Genomic DNA, 27,878 nt, shown 5'->3' with positions numbered 1-27,878 from the left:
ATTTCCATGTTTTTATTTTATTAATTCGTTGCCCAAACTTGTGCTAGGAACCTCATAGCCCATAGACAAGACACTATTCCTGCCCTAAAGAGCTTACAGTCTAAATTGACAGGGCATACTGTAGGAAGTAGACAGAGATGCAAGCAAACTGAGACCATGCTAGGCATATATCTTCTTAGATCCATGATTTTATTTTTATTAATTTTCTCGTTCTTCCCTTCCCTGTTCTCATGTGTCTCAGTGCACCTTTTCCTTCTTGTTACCTGCTTTTCCATATCCTGGTCCCTTCACCCACCTTGCTCACCCCCCCCCCCCCTGTGATTCAGGGATGAGTGGAAGGGACCAAAAAAGAAAACATAGTCAATGAAGGCAGGGTTGATCTCCTTGGGGCAGGGATCCTGATAGTCAGTCCAGACCCTGAATTGTTTGCCAGCTCTTATCACTTTACACCTGCTCCTGTTGTAGGGAAAGAGTTTGAAAATGTGCTGTGAAATACTAATGCCTAAATAGTTGTCTTGAAATGAGAAACTGAAAACTGTATTGACAATGGCCAAATTCTATCCTTGAGTGTATTATTGTATTTCCAGTGGAGTTGTGAGGATGGGACAGTATTTAGAAGGAAGTAAGCAGATGTTTCTGCAGTCATGCAGATATAATTCCTCACCTCACATATTCATATCCTCTTTGAACAATACACATAATTCTTCTCGGTTTAGATCCTGATTCTATTCCCCTGCAGTCAATGGAAGTTTTACTATTGATTTCAATGGGAGAAGGACTGGGTCCTTAACATCAATTTCTGCCATGGACTATGTGTAACTGGCTCCCATTAAAGTTGTCCCAGGGCAGAATTTAGGGCTTGATCGTGTGAGGTGCCCTCAGCTCCCATTCATGTCAATGGGAGATTCATAGATATGAATAGATCATCAACAGGGACCATTATGACCATCCAGTCTGATCTTCTGCATAACACAGACCAGGGAATTTTACTCAGTGATGCCTGTATCAAGCCCAATAACTGGTGGTTGTAGTAGAGCATATCTTTTAGACAAAAATCTAGTCATGATTTAAAGAGACCAAGTGAGTCAGAATTTACCAATCCTTGGAAATTGGAAATTGTTCTATTTTCACTGTTAAAAATTTGGGGGAAGATTTCCAAAGGCTCAAAGAGCAGTTAAGTGCCTAGTTCCCATGGATTTTCAATGAGTGTTGGGCATCTGACTGCCCTTTGTGCCTTTGAAAATATCCCCAATGCATCACATTTTCCAACTCGAACTTTGCTGACTTTTATTTCCAGCCTTTGGATCCTGTGTCCTTGTCTGCTAGATTAAAGGGGCTTCTCTAGTACTAAATCACTTTTCTCTGGTCAGTACTTACAGGCTGTAATGAAGTCACCTCTGAACCTTCGCTTCCATAAGCTATAAAGGCTGTCAGCATCTTGCCAGATCAGACCCTTGGCCTTTAGCTTTTTCACAGCAAATAAAAACACCACATATGAATTCCTATTCAAACCAAAGACACACTGCATTTCTGCATAAAGAGTCTGTTTGCAAAGAAACATTCGTAACCAAATCAAGACTAGCTCCAGTGAAAACTGACAGTGACAAATGCTCTCTTCTGGAACACATAGGAGTAATGTGGTTCACATTTATTACAGGGAAAGAAAACAACAAACTAGCCATAATGCTGTCCTTAATAATTGTTAATAACTAAGCATCTGATGTAAGACAGGCTTCAACCCCATTCCACCACACATTTCTTGAAAATGTTTAATGAACAGGTGAGTTGATGTCCTCACATTTGCTTTAGCTTTGTAACACAGATTTGTGTGTGTGTGTTTTATCAAGTAAAGTTTCTCTCAAAGGAAAATAACTGACAGATCATATTTTTCTTGTTTGACATTCAGCAGTCATGACTAGATAAAGTAGGCACAGAGTCTCTCAAAGAAGCCAAAAAGAAATTGACATTTCATAGTGGTGTGAACCGTTCATCATCTGCTGCGTAGACTCCATTAATCTGGCCTGTTTTTAAATCCAGTATATCGCAGGGAATCCCATTTTCTATTGTCACTGGTGTGTCACATTTATCTTCTAAATCTTCTGTCTCTACAGACTCCTTATTACTTCTATAAAGGAATAACAAAAGTACATTACTGCAATCACAGTGTACCATTCAACAAAGATTGCACATAAGAAAAATAGTTTAGCATGCACTTTTATTAAGAAGTTTACAATGCTTTATGTACAAAGGGGCATAGGTTAGTAGTCTGAAAACCTGGAATGGGAGTCAGAAACTCCTGAGTACATTCTAGTATCGCTTTGACACTAGTTCCCTTCTGTCGCCTCATTTAACTTCTATACCTCAGTTTCCCCTTCTATAAAATGGCCTGGAGAGGGTTCAAAATAGAAAAGGAAAACAAAGAATATAATACACATTCATAGATTTAATAGATTTCAAGGCTACAAGGGGCCACCATGACAATTTAGTCTGACCTTCTGCATAATACAGGCCATAGATTTCACTCAATGATTCCTGCATCTAGTCCAACAACTTTTGGTTGAACTAGAACAAATCTTGGCATCCAGCCTTGATTTACAGACTCTTAAATGTTAGAGAATGTATGCACCACATCTCTTGGTAATCTGTTCCAGTGGTGAGTTTCTCTCACTGTTCAAGATTTGTATCCTATGTCCAGTTTAAACTTCACTAGCTTTAACTTCCTGCCATTGAATCTTTGATTGCTAGCTTAAGTAGCAATATGGCTTGCATACTTTCCCTTTTCCAGACTCAAAGTCTGATACCAACCACACTAAAATAGCAGAAGAAAATGATCTAAACTGACAAACTTTAAGCAAATATAGTCCTGAACAAGCAGCCAACAACGTTTGTATAGTTCCCTTAATCTCCAGATTTATTTTGACCTTGAGATCTGCTGGTTCATAGTCAAAGAATCTGCTGTACTTTACATCCTGCAGCATCAGCAACTTAGAATGATAAGAAACTCACAGGTTAGCTACAGTATTTCTTCCAATCCCATAACACATATCATGACAACCTGACTCAGAACTTATACATCAATAATATTAACAATAATAAAACTTTACTGGCCTGCGAGAGATACTTGGACTTAGAGGCCTGTTAAAAATAAATGAGAGTGGGTAATAAACTCCTCTCCTCCCTACTGTGATATGCTTTTAAGGGAAGAGGGTGGCTCTGCACAGTCACATCTTCTGGGGGTTTCTCTCCTAGTGTGGAAATGAGACAAGTCTGTTAGCAGCGAAGGAGATGACATGCTGCCATGGTGATAGAGCTAATGCACTGGAAACCAGGCTTATGAAGGACTGGCGAGAGAATCTGTTCAGTATGGGCCTGATCCAGCTCCCACTGAAATCAGTGGCCAAACTGCAAATTGAGCAGGATTGAGCCCTTTAATAAGAGGACCTGAAGCTAAAGCTAGATGGTTCTTGGAGTGTTATGTGGGAGCAGTAGATCTTGAATGTTACTCACCAAGGGCCTGGTCAAGAAAAGCATCCTTACTCAGGACAGTACTGAAGCATGTGCTTAACTTCAATGAGATTTAAGCACATGCTGAAGTCCTACTGAAGCTAAACACACACTTATATGCTGTCCTGAATAGGGAGGGATTTAAAAACATGTTTATGTACTTTATTGAATGAAGACCTAAACTTCCTTACATTGCTCACTCTGTAAGGGCCTGATCCAAAGCCCTCTGAAGTAAAAAGGGCCAGATTTTCAAATACTCAACACCCATAACTGGGGCTAGATTTTTGAAAGCACTAAAACGGCAGCAACACCCAGTGTGACAGCTCTGGCCTGATTTTCAAAAGAACCCAAACACCGAACAAGCTGAGCTCTTTTGAAAATCTGGTCCCCAGTGTCTGTCTCCTCCTTTGAGAAGCAAAGTGGCCTAGACCTTCCCATTAACCCTCAAATCTCCCCAGCAGTGGACAGGAAAAAACAAACTTGTTTCCCCTCATTTTCAACCCCCTTTAACTGCTGTTGGCTTGAAAGTACGATAGAATTCAAACATGAGCTGAGTTTATGTTCTGCTGAGAAAAGATGGTAGATATAAGAAGAAATGGTGAGCACAAAGAAAAAGAATCTAATGAAAATGTAAGGGCAAGAGATGGAGCAGAGAAAGGGCAGGATAAAAAAATTCAGAGAGGCTGACAGGAGGAAGAAGCAGAAAAGGGAAGAGAAAATATTCTAAAGAAAACATAAATTATACAGTATATACCATAGATAGGGAGCCCTCCTGTGCCAGCCTAGTTATTTTTGAGAAGGAAGAAGGAGATGGTGGTGTGTGTCTTTTGTCCCTAATATACAGCACAGGCTTCCCTACAGAATCATGATTACTTAATATTATCATTATTAATAATTTGTATTTCAGCAGGGCATAGAGTCCCAAATGGGAATCATGGTCCCACTGTGCTAGTCACTGCACACATGCACAATAAGAGACTGTCCCTGCCTTGAAGAACTGATCTCTAAGTAGACAAGACAGACAGAGGATGAGATACAGGAAGTATCATTATCCTGGTTTTACAGAAGGGGTAGTTTCTGTAAGGGTAACAGAGAGATTAAGGCTCAGATCCTCAAACGTATTTAGGCCTCTAACTCCCATTGATTTTAGGGGAGTTGACTGATGCCCAAGGTCACACAGGAAGTTTGTGGCAGAGCTAAGAACTGGGCCCAGAAGTTCTGAGTCTCATGCTAAGCCTTAACCACAAGACTAGCTTCATCCATGGTTGGTTGGGTTTTGTTCTTGTTGTTTAAAACAGGGCTGGGATTAGCTGGGGAAGAGTTTCACAGTCTCATACTAGTCTTTTGAATCTAAAAAAGTAGTTTGAAAGGTTCACCAACCTCTAACTCCATGTGGTTCACTCAACCCTAGCAGTAAATGTTATTTTTACTCAGTTGTTTTAACCTCTTCACCTAAAATGAGGCACTTTCATACTGGGGCAATTGCTGCAACATCTTAGTCTTCGCACATAAATCCATTTACATTGGATTGTTTGTCAGTTTTTTCCTTGCCACTGTACATTTGCTAATTTTTAAGCTATCCAGCTGTCAACAAGAGTTTGTACTTTCCCAGTCCATCTCCTATTCCTGTTTGAGCCTGCAATGAAATCATAATGCTTGTGACAACATATTAACGTCCATGACGATCACAAGCAAATAAAGGATTCTCTCTTCACCGCAAGATCAAGCAGGAGAGTCTCAGGTGAGCTTAAAGATGTGCTTATCCAAGTACAACTATCTGATATAACAGCAATTAGGAATAGAGAATGGGGAACTAACGGGTGGAGGTGGGGGGGTGTCAATGCCAAGGCTCCATCCCCTCCCTGCCCCTCTCCATCCCCTCCAACTCACTGGCTCACAGCAGTAAGTATCAAGTAAGTAGCCCTTACTAGGACTTCTATGCACTATGCACGCAACACTATGACTGCTGCTGCAATATGAGTAAGGAGAGGGCAGACAACTATTTCTTACTCTACTGCATAACCATGATAAACTAGTCTCATGGTGAGTCCAAGCTGCAATTGATCTTGTGAGATGCTGAGCACCTAGAACTCATGAAGATAATGAGAGCTGAGGCCACACACTGCCTTACAGGATCAGGCCCATTTTAAATTTCAGTCAAATATCCCTTTGGTCATTGGTGTGGCCTGCACATGGCTCCTGAATCTGCACAAATCAGGAGCAGAGTGTGGCCTATCTCCGAGATTGACACAGAGGGATGGCCGCCCAACCCCTGGTGAGTGGAACCAGGAAGTTCACGGCCACGCACAGGAAGCAGAGGGGCGGGACAGGAACAAGAAGTATAAAAGTTGGGCCTGGTACTTCAGTTGAGGAGAAGACTCCAAGGGAGTCAGACGCCTACCGCCTGCTGCCGGCCCCTGAGCCTTCCAGAGACTCCTGCCATTCCAGCGACAACCCTGAACTATTAGAGTCGCTGGAGATGCCTGACGCCAAAGAACTGCTGGGGTTACACTGGCTGTGTATGCTGAGGATGACCCGGGGACCCAGGTACACCTCGGGATGGGGTAGGAAGAAGCCCAGGGATAGCTGATCATGGGCCGGCTGTGCTCGTACTGGAGCTCCACCACTGTTAGGGCCCCGGGCTGGGACACAGTGGAGTCAGGTGGGCCTGTGTTCCCCTGCCCCACCGCCACGCCACCCCTGGTGCGGCAGACTCCCTGCCCCCCTGAGGCTGGGACACCTGCATTAGTGCTCACCCCCTTGCTTGTGAGCGCTAGACTGCTGCTTGCCCCGCCCAGCCTGAGGGCCGGGACCCTCTAACTTGGTAGTGCGATATGCATCCTGGGAATCCCACGAACTGCGAATCTCCCCTTTTGATTTAGGTAGTTACCCCAGGACATAACAGCAGGGAGGTGTGGCCTCCCTCCAAGATTGACGCTGAGGGAGGGCAACCTCTCCCCCCTTTGCACGCCTACGCACACTACAGCCTCCAAGATTGTTATCCTGAGTTAATAACTCCACAATTCAAAATAATAACACCCGCCCTTTGAAAGGACATAGATATCTTCATCTGGGGAGAGAAGACTGCTATTGTTTCTTTGGAACCAATGTGAACTGCAGACTGATCCAACTCTAAGACTTCTAATTCACTTAATTCACTAAAAGTTAGTTAAAACAAAAGCACAGGTTACTTTTTGTATCGCCAGATTCCTGACACAACGAGGAAAGCAATTCCAGCCACAGTGAGGCAAAGAACAACACTGAACACGATAAGCCAGACAGGCACAGAGGGTTCAATGAGTGGTGATAAAGTGGAGGAGATCTTCAAGAACTGCAGCGTTTTGTCAGTCAGTAGAAAGGCACTGTTGATTCTGTTTCTGTTCATCCTTTTTAAAAAAAAATACAAAACACAACACAACCAATAAACATATTTATAAATGAAAAGACAACGATGTGGGCAGTACCACTCTGGCAGGACTGAATGTGGCCCAATATGATATTTTTAGGCTCCATATATTACATAGGCACAATCACTGATCCCTATATATCCTGTACAGGGTATTAGCCTCAAGAGTCCCATATGCAACTGTTTGAAAGCTCAGGGGTCAAGGTTGAGGCTTGATATTATCACTGTTTACATATTTATTATATTATTTATTGTTTCTACTTTGGGTCATGAATAGATGAGATGGCATATGTACAAAACAAATGAAATTGTTGCTAAAACAAATATTATTATTAATTAGTGTAATTATTATTAAAGGAAAAATCTTACACTTGTGGGTGTTGCTTTTTTATTCATAACACTGGACAGATTTTGCAATAATAATCATACTTAGCACTTCCATAAGGTAGTATTTTTAATCTTCAAAATTGTAATTGACTTCAATGGGAGCAGGAACAGGGTCCTACTAATGAGTGTTCACAACAGCCCTGTGTGGTAGATAAGTAGTGGTATGGAAGTATTATTATCCCAAGACTATAGAGGGAGTCAGTGTTAGAAACAGGATTAAAATTTAGGAATTCCTAGCTCCTAGGCCTGTGCGTTCATCCTACTAGGCTCTGATCCTCAACTGTACCGCATCTGGGCTACCTTCCCACATTAACGATCTTGGGACTGGCTGAAGACTGAACTGACCCCTGGTGCATGTTAAAACACTACACAGTTGTTTTAAGTTTTATTTGTTGTCACAGTCCCTGCTGGATGGAAATTTTCAGAAAGCACTCTCCAGCCACCCCAGAATATCCATATATGGAAGGTGGAGCAAGTAGTGTAGAGCTGGCTACGTGAGTTTTATGCCACCGCGGGATTTCCCTATGATAAGTGAATTCCCAGCTGCCCCTTTAAGACAGATTTCCACCAAGGATCTGGCCTTGTATCTCCTTGCTCACTGAAGGGGCAGGGTCAGTAAATCCTGACTGTCAATACCTTATTGCAGGGTTTTGTAAAATTTTAACACTTACTTAAAGGACGCTTTGAAAATAAAAGGTAACAAACTAGTTCATGAGTTGTTTTTATCTTAATGCACACTCCCAGGTTTTTGCTGTCTCTCTGGATGTACATGTACACTGCTTGATTAACCACATCTATCACAGTTTGTGAACACTGGTGTGCTAACCACAGTGTAGTGTTGCCTTCTGTTCATGTATATTACAGTGCTCCACTGTGGGCCTGATTCAAGGTCAATTGGAGTCTATGGTAGTTAGATCTGCTCAGATGCTTGTGTTTGTCTTTTTGGGATCTGTCTTATTACAATCAATAATTTCATTGATTAAAAAATTAAATTAAAAAACACAGTAAGAGGACTAAAAATGTGCTACTGTGGCTAAACAACAAAGTAAAAGAAGCATTAAGAGGAATCCTTTAAAAATTGGAAGTTACATCCTACTGAGGAAAACAGAAAGGAACATAAGGCTGGCAAATTAAGTATAATTAGGCAGGTGAAAAAAGAATTTGAAGAGCAATCAGCCAAAGACTCGAAAAGTAACATCAAATTTTTTTTAACTACATCAGAAGCAGGAAGCTTGCCAAATAATCAGTGTTGCCACTGGATGATCAAGGTGCTAAAGAAACACTCAAGGAAGATAAGACCATTGTGGAGAAGTTAAATGAACTCTTTGCATCAGTCTTCACTGCAGAGGATGTGAGGGAGGTTCCCACACTTGAGCTATTCTTTTTAGGTGACAAATCTGAGGAAATGTCCCAGACTGAGGTGGCATTAGAAGAGGTTTTGGAACAGATTGTTAAATTAAACAATAATAAGTCACCAGGACCAGATGGCCTTCACCCAAGATTTCTGAAGGAACTCAAATACGAAACTGCATAAGTACTAAGCGTGGTGTCCCAGACTGAGGTGGCATTAGAAGAGGTTTTGGAACAGATTGTTAAATTAAACAATAATAAGTCACCAGGACCAGATGGCCTTCACCCAAGATTTCTGAAGGAACTCAAATACGAAACTGCATAAGTACTAAGCGTGGTATGTAACCGATCATTTAAATCAGATTCTGTACCAGATGCCTGGAGGATAGCTAATGTGACACCAATTATTAAAAAGGCTCCTGAGGCGATCATGGCAACTACAGACTGGTAAGCCCAACATCAGTACCAGGCAAATTGATTGAAACTATATTAAAAAACAGAATTATCCAGCACATAGATGAACATATTTGTTGGAGAAGAGTCAACATGGTTTTCTAAAGGTAAATCATGTCTCACCAATCTATTAGAATCCTTTGAGGGGATCAACAAACATATGGACAAGGGTGATCCAGGATATATAGTGTACTTGGACTTTCAGAAAGCCTTTGACTAGATCCCCGCAAAATAAGCAGTCATAGGATGAGAAGGAAGATCCTTTCATGGATCTGTAACTGGTTAAAAGATAAGAAACAAAGGATAAGAATAAATGGTCAGCTTTCAGAATGGAGAGGTAAATAGTGGGGTCTCCCAGGGATCTGTACTTGGACTAGTACTGCTCAAAATATTCATAAATAATCAGAAAAAAAGGGTAAATAATGAGGTGGCAAAATTTGCAGATGATACAAAGTTATGAAAGGTAGTTAAATCCAAATCAGACTGTGAAGAGTTACAAAGGGATCTTCCAAAAGAGAGTGACTGGGCAACAAAATGGCAGATAAAATTCAACCTTGATAAAGGTAAAGTAATGCACATCGGAAAACATAATTCCAACTATCCAAACAAAATGATGGGATCTAAATTAGCTGTTCCCACTCAAGAAAGAGATCTTGGAATCATTGTGGATAGTTCTCTGAAATCATTGGCTCAGTGTACAAAAGCTAACAGAATGTTAGGAACCAGTAGGAAAGGGATAGATAGTAAAACAGAAAATGCTAAAATGCCACTATATAAATCCATGGTACGCCCACACCTTGAAATCAGCGCACAATTCTGGTCACCCCATCTAAAAAAAAAGATATATTAGAATTGGAAAAGGTACAGAGAAGGGCAACAAAAATGATTAAGGGCATCAAATAGCTTCCATGTGAGAAGAGATTAAAAAGAGTGAGACTTTTCAAATTGGAAAAGAGACGACTAAGGGGAGATATGAAAGAGGTCTATAAAATCATGGATAATGGGTAAGGAATAGTTATTTATGCCCTCACATAATACAAGAACCCAGGGTCACCCAATGAAATTAATAGGCAGCAGATTTAAAACAAACAGAACAAAACAAAGTATTTCTTCACACAACACACAGTCAATCTATGGAACTCATTGCCAAGGGTTGTTGTGAAGGCCAAGACTATAACAGGGTTCAAAAAAGAACTAGATAAGTTAATGGAGGATAGGCCCATTAGTGACTATTAGCCAGGATAGGCTGGGATGCAAGACCATGCTCTAAAGTTTCCCAAGCCTCTGTTTGCAGAAGCTGGGAATGGACATCAGGAGATGGATCACTTGATGATTACCTGTTCTGTTCATTCCCTCTGAAGTACTTGGCACTGGCCACTGTTGGAAGACAGAATACTGGGCTAGATGGACCATTGGTCTGAGCCAGTATAGCCATTCTTATATTCTAACATTATATCATTAATTCTACTACTGACTGGTAATAGAAAATCTTCTTCAATTCAAGCAGTATTCAATTCAAGCAAACCTTTGTATTCTGAGTACAGAGTTGTGGTCCTTATATTATTAGATTTTCTCAAATCTAACTGAACCACAGTTTAGTTTGGTCTAGCAATGTCACACTATCCACACTGAAGTAACCAAGTGATAACTCTTTACAAATTTCTTCCATTTTCAAAGAGTCTACCAGTCTGAGAAACAGTCCCTATAGTTTATTTGAGCGATAAAGATGGACCCAGAAATCTCTCTCAAAATGGAAGAAACTTTTCAGATACAACCCCTGAAGGGGTAGGATAGCTAGTATTTTATTTTTAGGAAATTTCATTTCTCTTGTAATACCTTGCATATGCACAGTTTTGGAATTATGGCAATATTTAATTCCAACATGTGTCCATAGTTTCTTTTATATTATTCCAGACTGATTACTCAGTGTGCCGTCCAGAGCACATGGTACATTTGTTGCTTTTACATTTGTACCAAACCAAGCTGAGGGCTGTTTTTTGCAAATTAAATCCTACAATTATGATGTAATACAAATTCTATGGAGAACAAACATTTGAATTTCTGTGTGTTATGATATTAATATTGCTTTTATCCATTTCTCATTAATGCATTCTGGTTCACAATCTCAGCTCTATTGGACAAGGAGCGTTTTAATATTAAAATCCACTAGCTTTTGTAAAATGTTATGAGTTGTTGAGATAAATTCCTTTTAATCTATTGGTCTCCGGGGGAATTTTTTAAAGTGTGTATTTCACTTACATCTTTTTTGTTATATGTTTAAATATAAAACTTCTAACCTGTTTAGTAGTGCAAGTGTTTATTACAAGTATGTTGTACATATGGGATTATAAGGATTTGGGAATTCTTTTGAAGTCATGACATCTTTTAAGCAATAACTTTACCCATTCCTTAAACACTGAGTTTTGTAATAATTGGGGAAAGCAAGGCTTTCTATTTTGGGTTGAAAGCCATAATGTTATGCAGCATATTGTATGGTGAACTTTCCTGATTTCATGGCAAATTTTCAGCCTTGCTTGTATTAATGGATGATCCTCAGCAGGCCCAGACAAATAATCATTGTTCATGCTCTGTATTGTAGCATGAGTCACACAGTTACATGTTAAATGCACACATGCAAACATCCATATATATATTTTATATGTGTGGATGAGATGTATATGGATAAGTGTATATTAAAGCATGTCACTATTGTGCGATTTCTGTGTTAAAAAGAAGAAACAATCTGTTCATGTCCAACACTAAATTCAGAATACTGCAACCAAAAGAGTTGAGTCCTGAGCACTGGAGTTCTCATTCTGTAGGGAATTTTGTTTCTTGTCTCTAACCTAGTGGCAGGAATTTAAACATTTTAAAAAGCATATACTCTTCTTTAGAAACTGAGAGACAACAGTTAAAAACCTAACGTGCTATAATAGCATCCAATTTCTGTGGCAAACAGTGCATATAAAAGACTTACTGTAAATCAGCTTATGCTACTGAATGTATAAAAGAACAACAGAAATTAATGCAAAAAAAAAAAAAAAAAAGGTACATTCCAACACTCTTAGCAAGTTTCAGTGAATAAATAACCTCCTTCGCCTACTAATGCACTGAAGTTGTTGCTGGGTGTCTCTGTAGGAAATAGTTTAATCTGCTCATAAGCTTAAAGTTAATCTTTCCAAAAGAACGCATATTCATTCATCAGGAATTAGGTATTATGCCTCTATAAAGATAACATGATTTTTAAAGACAAAGTGCAATACATTTAAAAACAAAGGGGTCTATTTTTCGCTTGACACTTGAGAAACATGTGGGTAACTCTGCTTATGGGAGTTACCCTTGCAAAGTCATTGTCAGCACAAGGTGGTAGATTGTTGACGCCCGATAACCTATTTTTCTTCTCTTCCTATGCAGCTCCATTGTTGTTTTTCTAGCTTCAGAACAGGATTTTTAATGGGAAAGTGAGACAACTTATGCTACATTGTATTGTGTGCAAATGGTGCTCATCTACTATAGTGACAGGCTTTCCACAAAAATCTAAGAAAAAAAGAATGTAAGCATTTGATTATTTGCTTGGGCTGACAGTGCAGTATGAGCCTGGAACAGTCAGCACTAAAAGCACGAGCCTTTGTCACTTGAATTAAAAGTACTCAATCTCCTAGCTGGGAGCTGTAGCAGACTCTGTGGATTAGCCGTTAGAGGGACATGTGCGATGCACACTGAACAGTGGGCTATAGGCAGAGCTCTGTGGTGCCTAGACACCATGAGAACCCACAGTTAAAAAAATGACACTTTTCAAATCACGTTACAAGAGTTCAAAAAGGTTGTTCTCCCTCATCCATACATAGCTCCTTTTAATATAATATGCATGTAGGAAGAAGAGTACAGACTCCACTGTGTTCAACCATAAACTAATTAATGTAATTAAAAGACACAGAGTGCTAGTTCATATGGCTTGAGACACGGGCTCACACTAAGAGAGCATCTTTGGTTAGCAAGGAAGAATCAGAGAGAGGAGCAATTGACTTTACCTTATGGCTGCCTCCACTTCACTTCCGGGAACAGTTGTAACATTTCTGGAAGAGTCTGTGACCACAAACCAAAATGACACCCGCTCTGTCATATTGCAAAGCAGCACATCGGAAATTCTGTGGACATTTAAAACAAAACGATTCATTAGAAAATAAGTACAGAACAGAAGTACATACTGAAGTGGCAGATGTTATCACTGTATGTGAGTTAGTGTTTTAGTCTGAGGAAAAGGAAATTATTAGCTTCTGTATATCTGACCGGGAAAGAAATACTGGTCATACCATTTCCTATCCTCCAATACTGTAACAAAACACCACCACCACAATCCCTGTATTTATAGAGGCTTTATTTTATTTTTAATACATTTTCTGGCCATATCATCACCATCATTTCACCATTGGGAAATGTGTTATCACATGTTTGCCGGGTCTCAGATATACACATGACGGGTTGAAATTTAAATAATGCATTTATAGCGCCAGCTTAGTGGGGCAGGGGCCATCTTTTTGTTCTGCGTTTGTACAGCACCCACCACAATGGGTTCCTAATCCAAGACTGGGGCGCCTAGGGGATAAGATAATAATAATAATGCACAGCCGGGACTATAACATCAGAAGCAGACTCCCTGAAGCTGCCATAAGGAGGTGCATATTGCACTTCCCTGCCCCAGTATTGTCCCTTGCATCTCAGGGAGGATTGTGGGCAGAAGAGATTTTATTTCCACTTGGAACTCCGTAGAGCTCCTGGATGCTGAATCAGTGCACTTCCCAGCTGCCCTACAGTGGGCCAGGCCCACTTTCCAATCAGTGTCACTCATCTTTTTGGGGCTGTGTTGGTCTCCTATGCCCACACAGGAAGTAAGAGAAGCTGTGGACACTATATCTGACTGAAGCATCCTCTACAGGCTTTTGATCTTGAACCCCTCTGAGAGGGTTTATTCCAGAAAAAGCCAGCTTAGTCCTGGGAATGAATTCAGCTCTTCAGTCACTTGCTGCATTGGGAGTTGAGTGGATTGTGGAGACAATGGGCTAAGTTTACCAGGGACTGTTAAACCTCACATCATTCTAGCACTGAACCATAACCTTTAGGTAATGTTAAGCCATATTTAACTTTCTAGAGACAGAAACATTCAGCTGCATATGAAGCAGTTATTGGAATATTTGCATGCAATCAGATTTTCATGATTTGCTACATAAAACCGAGTTAAAAAATGTCTTTAAAATTTAGATTTTTTGATACTCGTACACTTATTGGTAATTCAGCATGTAAATACCATTAGAAGTAAGTAAGAGAATAAAATCCTATAGGAATTTAAAGTATAACTAATAGAGCTACTGACTTTATGTTCCAAAAACAAAGGTGGCCCAGACTGCTGAGACTAGTTTTAATATTTCTTCCCTTCTGCTTTTTCTAGTGGGACATATTTCCTTCTGCAAAGAGCTACCCACTACAGAGCAATGTTCTGTAGTGACATCTGCTGGCTGATCAGAAACATAATTAAATGACTTCTAGAAAGACCTCAGGGGTGTCCTGCTGATTGTAGAAGAATGTTGGCACAAGGTAGGAGGTTACATAAGAGAATAATCACGGCCTATACAGGAATAATCTTGATCTGGAAGGAAGTGGGCTAGGTTTTGAGTCGGAATGGACATAGGCTTGTTTATGTTATATTATTTGATTATTGATCCATTGTTACTGGAATGCTTTATAATATTATATAACAGCAGTATGTTTTAGTGATGCAAGGTTCCCTAATGCTTTGGATAGAAGAAGCCTTTTGGTTTCAGAAATTGAAATACAGTGTGTAGAGATATGCATTAGAATTGCGCCCTGTGTTATTTTTGTAAATTTGAACTATGTGTTGTTACCTTCCACCATGTCTGTAATTCTAAGTACTTCATAAATTTCAATAACACAAATACAGAGAGCACATATAAATAAAAGGAAAAGGCAGTCCTCTGTGTTTTTAAAATTTTTCCTTCAGTTTATTGGCATTAGGCAGAAAATAAAAGTAGATGCTTTTTCCTAAAAATATAGGAACAAGATGCAAAATCTGCAGGAGAAGGAATGGAGAAAAAAATCTACTTTTGGCCAATACTCTCTTTGGGAGACTCTGACTGACTTCATCTAAAGCCATGACTTCACTAGGAGATCCATATGAGGAGAGTTTGCAGGATTGGGACATAAGTACTTCACACAGGCTTCTGCATCTCATAACTGGGTGTAATGTTGTTGTTCTTCTTCTTGTCCATTTCATGCATAAGATGATAATATAGTTGGAATTATCATACTACATTCAGAGATGGATTTCAGCCAAAAAGTTTGGGCCCATAGCTGCATACAAACTTTCTCAAAGTGCTTAGATGTAGGTACATCTCTATTTATATCATTAACAGGCAAATGCAATTATTAATTTTTGTAATGGTCTAGCAGCCAGAGTCATGAAAATAGGTAAATTTCACTTCCTTTCAGCTCCCTGTTACATATAAAATCCTTGCATGATTACGATCACCCAGAACTTGGCTCCACTGCCACTCTTTATCAACAGACTCTCGGAGTAACAAATCCCTCAAGGCTTCGAAAAGATTTAAGCTGTTGTTCATGAGAGTTTCAAGAAGGCTGAGTAAACACTGTAGATGGACTACAGTGCAACAAGTACCAGTTCACATATCTTATCATGTCAAGTTACTCTTTTATGCATACCATTTCCCATTCCAACATGTGTGATAATTCATACTGTGCTGTAACATTATATGTAGCTAACAGTAAGACTCTGTTCAGACTCCAAAACTTGGCTTCGTTATATAAATTACCATTATGTACATTTGTAAACATATGTCATCATGTGGATATTTTTTATTTATTTACAGAAACATTTATTAAGATAAAGTCACTGTAAAACTGCTTTCTGTGTAGAAATAGTTAGCAAGTGTCAATATTTGCCATGGAGATGATAGATGAATCTTGATGTTAGAATGACACACTGGGCCTGGTCTTAGGGCCCACAGTACTTGCACGGGAAAATCTCACTGGTTTGCTTTTTTAATATATGACAACAAATTATTATCTGTATACTTGTAGCACCTAGGAGCCTTAGTCATGGACCAGTACCCCCTTGTGCTAAGCACTGTATAAACACAGAACAATTAACATGCCCTGCCCCCAAAAGCTTACAATCTAAGTAATAGTTTCTTTCAGATCAGTGGGCAGAAGGGATAAAAACTTGTAAGTTTCCTGTTAGCCAGGGGGAAAAGTAACTTCCTTCCTTTGGGGAGTTATCAGATTGTCAAGGAATAGAACAAAGTGGCAGGGAGCCAAAAGGCAGTGCAAAGGCATAAAGCCTCTGTGCAGACCCTGTCCTCTACTGGATCATAGGAGATCCACAGAATTTGGGTTCTTCTGAGCCCCTTGCTCTGACATTCTGCAAGGCAGCAGACCCTTCACATCCCCACAGAACCTTTTGGTCACTCTGAGGATTTTTCTGTGAAGAGTAACCAGCAGGACCAAAATGCTCATTTTGACATAATCAATTCAAATCTGAGAACACCCGACCATTTGTAATTCATTTCTAAATGATCAAAATATTTTAAATATGGATATGGAAGATAAATACTTGTGTGGAAGATACAGAACAAAGTTTGGTTTTGTCTGGCAGATCAATGAAAGATATTGCAGCTTTTTAAATATAGCTGTGATAAAAGATATGGCAACAACTGATTCTGCTATTTGATTGAAAGTAAATGTTCTCACATTCTTTCTGTGCTAAAGATTAACTTGTCTCCAACACAAAAGAGATGCACATTATTTCAAACAAGTCACAGATTAGGGAAACCAGGGTTACCAACACAAATTACAGAGGATCAATTTTTAACACTGTGCGATCAAAGGTTGGTTTATGTAGCTCATGAATGTCTATTTCAGAGTGAATTATAAGGCCCTATTAAGCAGGAAAGCAAGGATTTGTGCCTCTTTTGGAAAAGTTAAACTTTTCAATAAACATTCATTTTCTATTATTATAGAGTACCCAAGTGGGTAGTGTGAATTTTCTGTCTCACACAACTTTGTCAATGTAATATGTCTGTAAAGAGTTAAGCACAAATCAGTGGTTTTCTTTTAAAATTCTAGTTTGATTAATTTTAGATTGAAATTTGAATTTAATGGGAACTTGCTCTGACTTCCTGACAAGAAGTAGGGTCTGAACAGGGCTTTGTAGTAACACAGGGGCAGTACTGCCATTTCCTATGCCAAAAGCTTGTCGTTGCAATGAAGAAAATCCCATTTTATCCCTCTTCCAAGAATTTAGCAAGGTCACTTTGAATCCTAGCAGGTAGGGTGTTCTGACTGTGCTGATCTACCCGCTATTCATCTCCCATGTCGTTGAAGAGTATGAATCTGGCGTGGGAATTAATGCAACCCTGAAACTGTAGTAGGAGCTATGGAGCATCTCTCCTGCTGCTCAGTGATCCTGTGGCAATGATTCTTTCCTTTCTCAGATTATCCCCCTCTGTACACAGCCTATAGACTTGCAAGAGGAACAAGGATTTGGACCTTTATGCAAAAACGTAATCCTTCAATTGCTCTGTTCCTGTGAGTTATGATAAATCTATGATCAATAGCATACAATGTCTCATATTGTTTGTCAGAGTAAATTTAGACCATAACATTATGTGGAAACCAGCTAGGGTTTGGGTGTTTTTAATGATACTGAGTAACTCAGGGTGAATTTTCTACAACTCCTAATGAAAATTCATTGACATTTTGCCAGTAAAATCACCGATACTGCAAATGGAAGTTAAACAGGTTATCTAATCATATAATTTACTGGCACAAAAGTTACATCATTAGATCAAAAGGCATCTAAAGAACACTACCTGATAAAGAAAGTGGAGGGAGGGAATGTTTCTCTGACTTCAATACACAACATTTTAATTGGTCTAATCTGATACATTACATTACATTCTCCTTTGATAAAATACAGCACCAAAGAATTATCCCTTTTCCTCTGACACACACAACCCCACCTCCAAGCAAGTAACAACACTGGCACAAAATGTCACACACCAGGGTGTAGACAGTGTGATCTAGCGGTCAGAACAGGAGTCTGGCCTAGTGTTTGGAGCAGATTCAATGGACGGGGCTGGAGGCGTGGCCAGGGAACAAGAGAGTGGTTGGAACCAGGAGTTCTGAGGGAGGTAGGAACCGGGGCTGGAGTGAAGCAGGCAAGGGTTGAAACAAGGGCTAGGCAAGAAAGAGATCTGATGCAGCTGCACGCGTGGAACGCCTTGTGCAGACACTGTGTTGTTTTGCTGCAAGGCTTATATGGTGATTTTTGGCCCTTCTGTCCATTAAGCATAGTCCCTAAGTGAGGCTTTATTGGGCCCAGCTGAGCTCACTGGACTGATAGGTGACCGCTCCTGCAGCCAGCTGAGTTCCTGACACAAAAGTATAGATTATAATACTTTCTGAGGATATAAATTCTTTTTTTGTCAACACTGGTATAAACCAATAATAACTCAATTGAAGTGAATATGGAATTTAATAGAGAATGATAATTCTGCTGTTGAGTGTATAAACCGATCCATAGAATTCCACAGCCGAAGTTAAAATTGAGAGATTGGTTTTAAAATGTCTGTGAAAAATACATAATTTTAGGGGGCGGAGCTTAAGTGTCTCTTTCATGTTTTTTTCCATGTGGGTGAAATGGCTACCAGTTTGAAGAAAAAAATTATGAAAACAGGGTTTGTATAAAAAATAAGTAAGAAGGGAAGCTTCATGGACCATGAGTCTCATAAGCTGAAAAAGTGAACAATCCTGAAAAGCCTTTGAAGGTCATCTTTAATGATTTGTTACCTTGAAATCATTTTCTCAGTGTAGCACTCATATTGTGTGCAATTATGTAAAATAAAAAAGAAGCATGCTGTCACCTGTCTTGTTCCTGTGGAGCCTGAGGAAAGCAATGGTGGTACATACCAGATTTGACTCTCTAGCACAAAGGACAGCTTTTGACAAATCAGAATGAAATGATAATGAACCAACATCTTAAGTATGGGTGCGGTTGTTCTATTTAAAAGCCATGTACTGCAGCTGCAGTCAAATATTATGTGACTCAGATTAGCTAATCTCTTTGCAAATATGGAAAAAGCTTCATCAGACTCATTGCCAGCATGGGTCTCTTTTGCTTAAAAGTAAACCTAAAGCCTTGTCTCAGTAATGTACTAGAACTGCAGACATTTCTGTTAATGTTCATGAACAACAAAAAATGATAGAATACCAAAATATCTTTATATTGTTTTCATCTCCAAGGAGGTGAGCATATTAAAGACATAGGCACTGCCATCCTGACGCTGACAAATGACCCATCTAGTCTAGTTGCCTGTCTTATGACAGAAGTCAATGCCACAAATTTGAGAGGAAGGTGTAATACTCAGTAACATGGGGAAGATTTTCTCCTGACTCCATCTGGTAATCAATCTATGCCTTGAAGGGTGAAATCTGAAGCTTTTTCCTGATAAAGTATAAGGTAATTAGGCAGATGTACTACTAGGGACTTCCAAATTCTGATAAGTGTGTCATTGTATATCACGTCTGACTCCTTTTCTCAAAAGCATCTCTGCCTCTTCTTGCATGCTGGTCTTTCTGCCACATCGCCTATGAGACATGGAAGGGAGCACAAGTAACCAACAACAAGACAAAGATATAAAAAAGGGAACTGAGCCACCATCATGCCTAACTAAAAAATCACATTGCATTTCTCATTGCCATCCTTGTCCTTTCTTTCCTCTTTCTCCCATTCATTTGTTCAGAACCTTTCATTTATGGTGTCATGTTACACTTACGGCCAACTGATCAATTTACAGCAACAGAGAATTTCACCCATAGATTGTACATTGCTTGGGGCAGAGATCACAAGCTGCCTAGCACATTATCAGGATGGCAGAAAAAAAAAATAATGGCATTGCAATATGCTGGTTTTACATACTGTTTATTTCTATAGGTTTTCTATATCAAAGTATGTTCCATCATAAGCAATATTGTAAACACGTATATTGGAGAACTGAGTATGCACTTACTGTGTTGTTTCCTTGCTAGAATATCTTCTCATTGCAAAAGCCACCATTGCCTTGAACAGGTATTCTTCACTTGCATCCCAGGAATACTATAAAGAAAGATAGAAAATGAACTGTTCTAGCACTAGTACTAGCAGGGACAGGGTTGCTTGGAGCATTGACCCTCAAATAGTCTAGCATTCAAAAAGAAATAAACCTTCCTGACAATGCTATGAAAATAACTTCTTGAGTATTTTTGTTGTGCACAAGGTATTTTTAAATGGTTTGTCAGGAAGTACAATACACAGAACATTGTAACTTTTCAAAAATCTGAATGGACTGCATGCTTATGAAAGTTGCCAGGCTGACAGCACTACAGATCTCATTTTTCTCTTTATCAAAGACGAGGAATATCAACAGAAGCTTCCCTAAGCTCCACCAACATGCCTGAGCCTTATGGTGGTTGGACCAACTCTACAAATGAAAGTGAAGTCTACACTCCATGCCATTCAGTCCTTGGCTTGAACCGGCCAAGAGAGCAGACTTCACTGTCATTCCTAGAGATGGTCCAACCAGTATTGGGCTCAGGCACCTTGGTAAAGTTTGGGAAAGAAGTGCTAGTTGTGATGTTGGTTTCTGGGATATGGACATCTGTACACTAAAAAATGAACTCCTTTCACACAGGCTACTGACCAGTAATCAGACAATAGCAACATTGACTGAAAACAGACCTTGGCTAGATAGTGACACAGAAATGAAGGACCACTGTCAATACCTCTTTTACAATTAATGCATTACTGTCAGTGTACATGTAGTTTTCAAAATATCATGATCTATTTATGCTCTTGTTATAGTCTACCAGATTCATCTTTGGCATAGGTGGGTATAATTCTAAATTAAGTTGAATGGAGTTGCACCTGCTTTTGTAAGGACTGACTTCAACCCATTGTCTTGACACCTGACAGAAGGCTGCACTTATCATTAATGTTCTAAGAGCTAAAAACTGAAAGCATCAAAAAACATTCCTATCTCTGAATCCATATTAAGCTTTACCTGTAACAACATTCATTGAAACTATATGACAAAGAGGCTTAGAGTGCAATTAAACTTTGCAAAGTAACTTTGTAAAAAAAAGGAATTGTGGGCAGTTCATGTTTATTATTTCTAAATAACTTTATATGGTATTTATATAAATAAAATATTTTAATTTAATAATATTTAATTATAAATAACATTTTTAATAAGTAAAATATTTTCCCCCAACTGCCCGCTTCTGCGTTTCTGTTCTAAGATCTGAAAGTCAAACTGTGTTATTTTTGTTCACAAATTGTCAACATCAGCTATAAAGATTCTGCAACTGGAATGTAGGGCCAGATTCTTAGCTAGTGTAACCTGGCATACCTCCATTAGGGTGACCAGATAGCAAGTGTGAAATATTGGGACAGGAGGATGGGGGATAATAGGTGCCCATGTAAGAAAAATATGAATATTGGGACTGTCCCTATAAAATCGGAATATCTGGTCAGCCCAACCTTACTTGCCCAATTTACAATAGATATGAATCTGAGCCTTATTTATTAGTTGTTGATTGTATTTCAGACAGAAATGAATTCAGCTAACCCTTCCATGGGTGTCTTAGTTGAACAGTGGCAAAGTGTATAAAAAGTAGTAAAAATTAACTTTTTTTAGAGATACGTTGAGTAAGAAGATGTCATTTTACACAGTCAATTTGCTGATCATAACTGCACTTTGAAATGATTGAAGAATTAAAATTAAAGCAAAGGAAATGTTACAACAGATTAGGGATATTCAGCTACAGGAAAATATTTTTTAACCACTGGGCATGTTATTTTACATTTCAAGATAGTCACAAAGTAACCACAAATACATTCCTAGATAGTGGGTGAAATCCTAGCCCCAGCAAATTCAGTGGCATACCTCCAAATGTTTCCAGTGAAGCTGGACATGTCCTGCCCCAGGAGGGGGTGTCGGGTGTTGCGCCAGGGGGTTGGAGGCCTAGGGAGTTGCAGGATGAGCCTACCTTACACAGCAGCGGCTCCAGTGGCTCCTTTGCCACAGGCCTGGGCCTGGCTCCCTTCACCCTGATGGGGTGGTGGCCATGCCAAATTTGAGTGGCACTGCAATGAGTTGCCCCTCACCCAGGAGGCTGGGCCAAACCTGAGCAGCAATGTGATCCTGTGTGCCAGGAGCCAGGTCGCAATGACCGGAGTGAGGAGCCAGGCCCAGCCAGCCCCTTGGGACAGGAGCCACTTCATCCAGGACAGGGGACTTCGAGGTCAAAGTTGGACAATCCCAGGAAACCTGGGGCTCTTGGGAGGTATGCAATGGGAGGTTTGCTACTGACTTTAATGGGGCCAGGATTTCATGAAGGTTTTCTATATGCAGACAGAGAAACATACTAGCTTGACACAACACATATGTTTTTTATTCACAACGAAGTACAGGATAACAGATATTCATACGAGTAATAGCAAACGAATGGGATGAATAACATCCCTGAAAAGGCAGCTTTCAAAATCTGCTCTGGAAATATTGCTTTGCCTTCAGTGTATGATCAGTCAGTGGATTCTATTATGATAACTTAATGATGCTTCTCATTGGGTGTTTTAGTGGCTGAGGCCAGAACACTGACATGCTTGCAGAGACTGGTCATCTGAAAGGGTGTTTTGGGTCCTACGGACAGTCATGGCATTTTCTAAAAGGGATATAAGCTGAGGGCCAGCAATACTTAGTTGAGAGTGGTGAACAAAGAGACAGGACTGGAATGTGGTTCAGGGCATGTCTGCTAATATGTGCAAAAGGGCTCACTGGGATTCCATGCACTTGCACAAGCCCTGCTGCTCTAGACCTGTCTTGGGCACGACAATCTTAACGCTCACCACACGTGTCCCTTGGCGTAGGCGGATGCAGCGCACCTGAGACTTTCACACTCGCTATATAACCCTGATTACAAAAAGCATCAAATACACTACAGATTATTACTGCACATAGAGAGGCAGAAGAGAGAGATGCACTCAGGCTGCTTCAGTAAGTACAAATGCCATCAAAATATAGGCTCCCTCAATTTCTTTGGTCTAGTACTCTACCCTCCTGATGAAGAAATACGTTGTCACAATTTCAGATAGTTTAGGCAAACTTCAACAAGCCCAACGGGCTTTCATTTTTTGTATTTAATTCTAATCAAACACAAGGGTTGCATCTATTACATTTCTATGACAAGAGCCACAACTGAGACAGGTTGGCTTACCTCCCTCCAGCAGTTTGCAAACATTAATCAGTCGTTGGAACGATAATATTGGAGGTCAGAGACTGCTTTCTACATCCACACTGAAGCTTTCAGTATAAACGGAGTTTTTAAAAAAATCCACATTATAATGCTCTAAACCAGTAGCCCAGCAGAGCCGATAGTTAGCACCACCGGCAACTTGAAACTGGGTTTTTGGTTTGTTTTTGTTTTTTTTGAGTGGGCAGCTCCAGCACAAACACAAATAATAATATCAATTCAAACATACTGCTGAAAATGACAATTTTTGACTTTTAAACCCTTACAACCACATGAGCGGGTGGGGGAGGGATACCTCTGTACAGGGATTTCACTCCTGCGCATAAACGAGGGTATGAACCGCCTGCATGACAACATTCTCACCTTTCTTGGGGCCTCCCTGGGGAGTCGGGATCAACACAGGAAAAGAGGCAAGGACTAGGTAGGCTATAAACTGTGGTACAAACTAATCATCACTAGATGAGGAGATCTTAAATGGGCCATTTGACTGAATGTGGACATTGAATCTGGACAACTTAGAACTTGGGTAATGTTCAGATCCAGATCCAAATCTGAACTTCAGCATTTGGGCCTATCTCTAAGGTCTAGGAAACAAGAATGATGCTAACAACTGCAGTAGTGCGTGCCAATATAAGAACTTAGAAAGATAAAATGGTAGTCTGAACAACAGACTCTCTCCCAAGGCCAAGCTTTCTTCCTACAGAACTTGTAGTTTCAAATACTGTATTGCAGTTCTCTTTCACAAATAGTGTGCTATTGCTTTCTGAATGGCAAGTGATTTATTTTGTATATCTCCTGTATATACCAGCACAATATGTGCATAAATAGTATGTAAATAAGCCAAATCTGTACTACTCAGCTATTTAAAAATAAATGTATTTGATAATGCTGTACTGTGTCTATTATCTGTGCTAGCATGCAGTAGAGCTTACATGCTATCTATTTTCAAGGCGCATCATGTGGATCTCTTGATAGCTGTACAAATAGGTATGATGATGAATATAACAGGGATTTTTTCCTCTTGGAGCTGTTCTGAGAAAGTGTGATAGTGTGTGGTGAGTCAGTCAGTAATTCCATGAACAAATAAAAGGAAGATCTTTTCTTTTAGCACAGTAAACAATGCAGTGTTGTTTGACTGCAGATGTCCTTAAAATGATGAAAAATAGGATTATGGTTCTCATCTGTATTCAGTGTGTATTCTACACTATAGTATATTCTACACTGTATCTTTTATTTTTAAGTCTCAGTCTTTTTGTTGTTCCTGTCTCACATCTTCATCAGTTCTGTGCTGATCACAGAGCTACTGTACATACCATCCTCTATATTCTGTAAAGTAGCAGAGTAATATAGACGGATCTAGAATTCAGAAGGCAGCCTGATGCTTTAGCAGTCTGATTCTATGGGTCAAACTGAGCTAGGCATAAGAAGGCACAACAATAATTGACTTTAATACATATTCCATTTATTTATACCATGGCCAAAGCCAATACAATCCTATTAATTTATCTCTGCCACTCTAAATACCTGTGTGACAGACAATCAGTAACATGATTCTAGTAATGCCAAAGTTCTCAAATTATTTCATCATGTTAACACCATTTTAACAGATTATCTTGCAGACCACATCCTCTTCACTTTGTGATCATATGGATCAACGTTCTCTCCATTGGTGATCAAATAACATTTTGGTGTCAGTTACAACAATTGCTTACATGGAAAAGTAATATTAATAAAGCATTTACTGTCTTTTCAGCTCCCCTTTAGTGTGATTTAGGACCTGGAAACACAGAGGATATACAGTACCATGTGAACAGAGGCTCTCTGAGATCACCAATGGTCCAGACAACACAGTTTAGGAAACTCAGCTGTATCCTATAATGATCTGAACTAAAGGAAGTAAAAGTATTAACATTATCATATGTATATTGCAGTAGCACCAACAGGCCAATCAGGTCAGGGATCCATTGTGCGGAGTGCTGTATAAACATAGTAAATGATGGTCCCTGCCCCAAAGAATTTACAGTCTCATTTCTGAACATTATAAAGAATGCTGTCTGTCTTTGCTACCACTACAATATAGGTGAAATTCATTAACTAAATTTTTCTCTATTCTCTATTATTTGTTAGCTCTACTGAGCTATATGCTAAACCCCTGGATGTATACCTCTTTATAGGTGATCCTGCCATACAAGAATAAAAATGCCAGTACTGCTTATACTCTTGTATCTTTATACACTGCCCATTCATTTGAAAATGAATAAAACAGAATTAAGTAACAAAGCAAAAATGTACTAGGAGATTCAGTATTTTCCATCTGAAACTTATGTGGATTGTACTGTTTCTCCTCCATATTAAAACAGGAAAGACAGCATTGTGCCCCAAATTATTAAAACTGAATTAATTTTAGGGTATATTGACATCTATTTGAATTTTATTTATTTGCAGATGGCATTAAAAGTGCTGTAAAAAGGTAATCATTTGTTGTGCATCTAGAGAAGCAATTACTGACCATCTGCTGATACTTTTGTGTGTCAGCAAACTACTCTGAGCAGGTAGTTGATGTAAAAATGATCCTAAATTATATTGTTGCAAGTCTTAGCTTTATTCAAACCTCTTATACTTCATGAAATAAACTACAGTCTATCCTGTGTAAAACAACTAGAGAAATACTTTATTATAACAAAAAGCCAGAATAAGGGGTACCTTTTGGGCTACTGATTCAGTTCTTAAGTGCTTTGTGATGCAGAATTTAGTAAAATAATAAATAGTTGATGTAACTGAAAAATATATTTGACTACAGTCAGACAGATGTATTACCGTTAAGGGAGAAAACATTGTGAACTGTCATTTTCATTCTTTGTTCAGAATGGAAACAGTTGTAATCCAAATGAGTTTCAAGTATGATTTCATCCAATTTTCTGCTGCACGTTTATGCTATTTTAAATATATTTTTAAAACAATCCAACTTAACCTGTTTTTATTAAAGTTTCTTAGTAAGGAAAGCTGACATAGATATTGATTTTCAAATACAAATACTTTACCATATATCCTGGAAATCTATTGCCTATTTGTTCTGGGTGTTGCACTTTCTATCACAATCAAGTCCCTGCTCACACAGATTTAAGTTATCTGACATTTCAGTTTTATTTGGGAATAGCTTCCTGTGTCATAAAAAGAGCTCAAGTATCTCCAACAAATACCTTTTATAACATGTTACTGTGGAAGTTTATTTCCCAGGCTTCTAGCATAACGGGGCTCTTGTCTTCCAATAAGAAAAAAGATCAAGACATTTCATATCTAATTCAGTGTTGAACCTTTTAACACACAGGAGATATACTGCAAGTATTCAAAACTGGGGATGAATTGATGGATTCTGTCCACTGGTCTGAAATAAGATCAAAACTAAGGAAGATCTACCAGTCTTTTCCGTTTATCTGCCACAACTTGCTTGCCTTTACATTTAGCATTCTCAAGCAGAATTGCTTTAGCCAAACTAGGAGAGAACAGAATTTATATTTACATAGCACTTTTCATATTGAAGGTACATCTCAAAGTGCTTTCCAAATTAATGTACATGGAACATGATCTTTATGAACAGGTATGCTTTATACTTACAGTTTTAAAGGAAGCTTGTTTTAGACCAATGCTATCCAAACCTTAAGAAGCTAATACCTGAATTATGACTTGATGGGCAGTTTATTACAATTAAAACTTCAGTGCAAATTGTCTGTGTCCCCTCAGAGATTTCATCATTTAAACTAGCTCTCCTTTGTCATTTATTCAGTCAGAAAGAATACATAAAGATACTTTACTTACTGCATTATCTCCCAAAGCTGATTTGATACTAAGCCGTACTTTGAAAGCATTCTGTGCATCTGACACAAAGAAAAAGAAAGCAATAAACATAAAAATCATCTTGGAAGATTGGTTTTTAAATTACTTACTTTTCCAACTGTATTACAGAACAGAGCATAGTCTTAAAAGCTTCTAAATGTATCTTATTACATGATTAGGAAAACTCGATGTTATCAGTGTGAATATGCCTGGACACCCTGGATTCTCAGTGTGGTTTTAACCATGACCTCTTTAGAATAGAATCAGATCAGCTTCAGCAGTCCATTTGCAAACTCACAAAAGAGGTGAAGGCTCAGAGTGTACATGCTCAAACTCCACACAGAAGTGTTACAAAAAGAAGTCTAAGAAGAGGCCAGCTTTGAAAGTGTACACCAAGATGAGACATTTAACTGATGAAGGATGAGGTTCAATTGCAAAACTTACCTGGCCTGCAGAGCTCAGCATGAGCAATGGTAACCAAGGAGAAAGCAAGCAGCAAAACCCCTAACATCCTTTCAGAGTGGAAAACTTGCAGCAAAAAGAAAAAAGTCACTGTGGTAAA

General features: G+C 39.2%; 1 protein-coding gene across 1 annotated transcript; it reads right to left on the bottom strand.

Moving 5' to 3' along the window:
• Window positions 1–27,878, bottom strand: CLTRN (collectrin, amino acid transport regulator). The gene is made up of 6 exons (XM_067566109.1): window positions 27,761–27,878; window positions 27,299–27,357; window positions 20,203–20,288; window positions 13,132–13,248; window positions 6,696–6,890; window positions 1–2,125 (listed from the first exon to the last, which is right to left on the bottom strand). The coding sequence occupies exons 1-6, from the start codon at window positions 27,825–27,827 to the stop codon at window positions 1,969–1,971; spliced, it is 681 nt and encodes a 226-aa protein (XP_067422210.1). The 5' UTR covers window positions 27,828–27,878; the 3' UTR covers window positions 1–1,968.

This window comes from Emydura macquarii, unplaced genomic scaffold, assembly GCF_026122565.2.
Source record: "Emydura macquarii macquarii isolate MOO-44397 ecotype Brisbane River unplaced genomic scaffold, CSIRO-AGI_Emac_v2 contig_2734, whole genome shotgun sequence".
NCBI classification, from domain to species: Eukaryota; Metazoa; Chordata; order Testudines; family Chelidae; genus Emydura; species Emydura macquarii.
The sequence above is the reverse complement of the archived record's forward strand: the minus strand, read 5'-3'. Positions and strand labels throughout refer to the sequence as shown.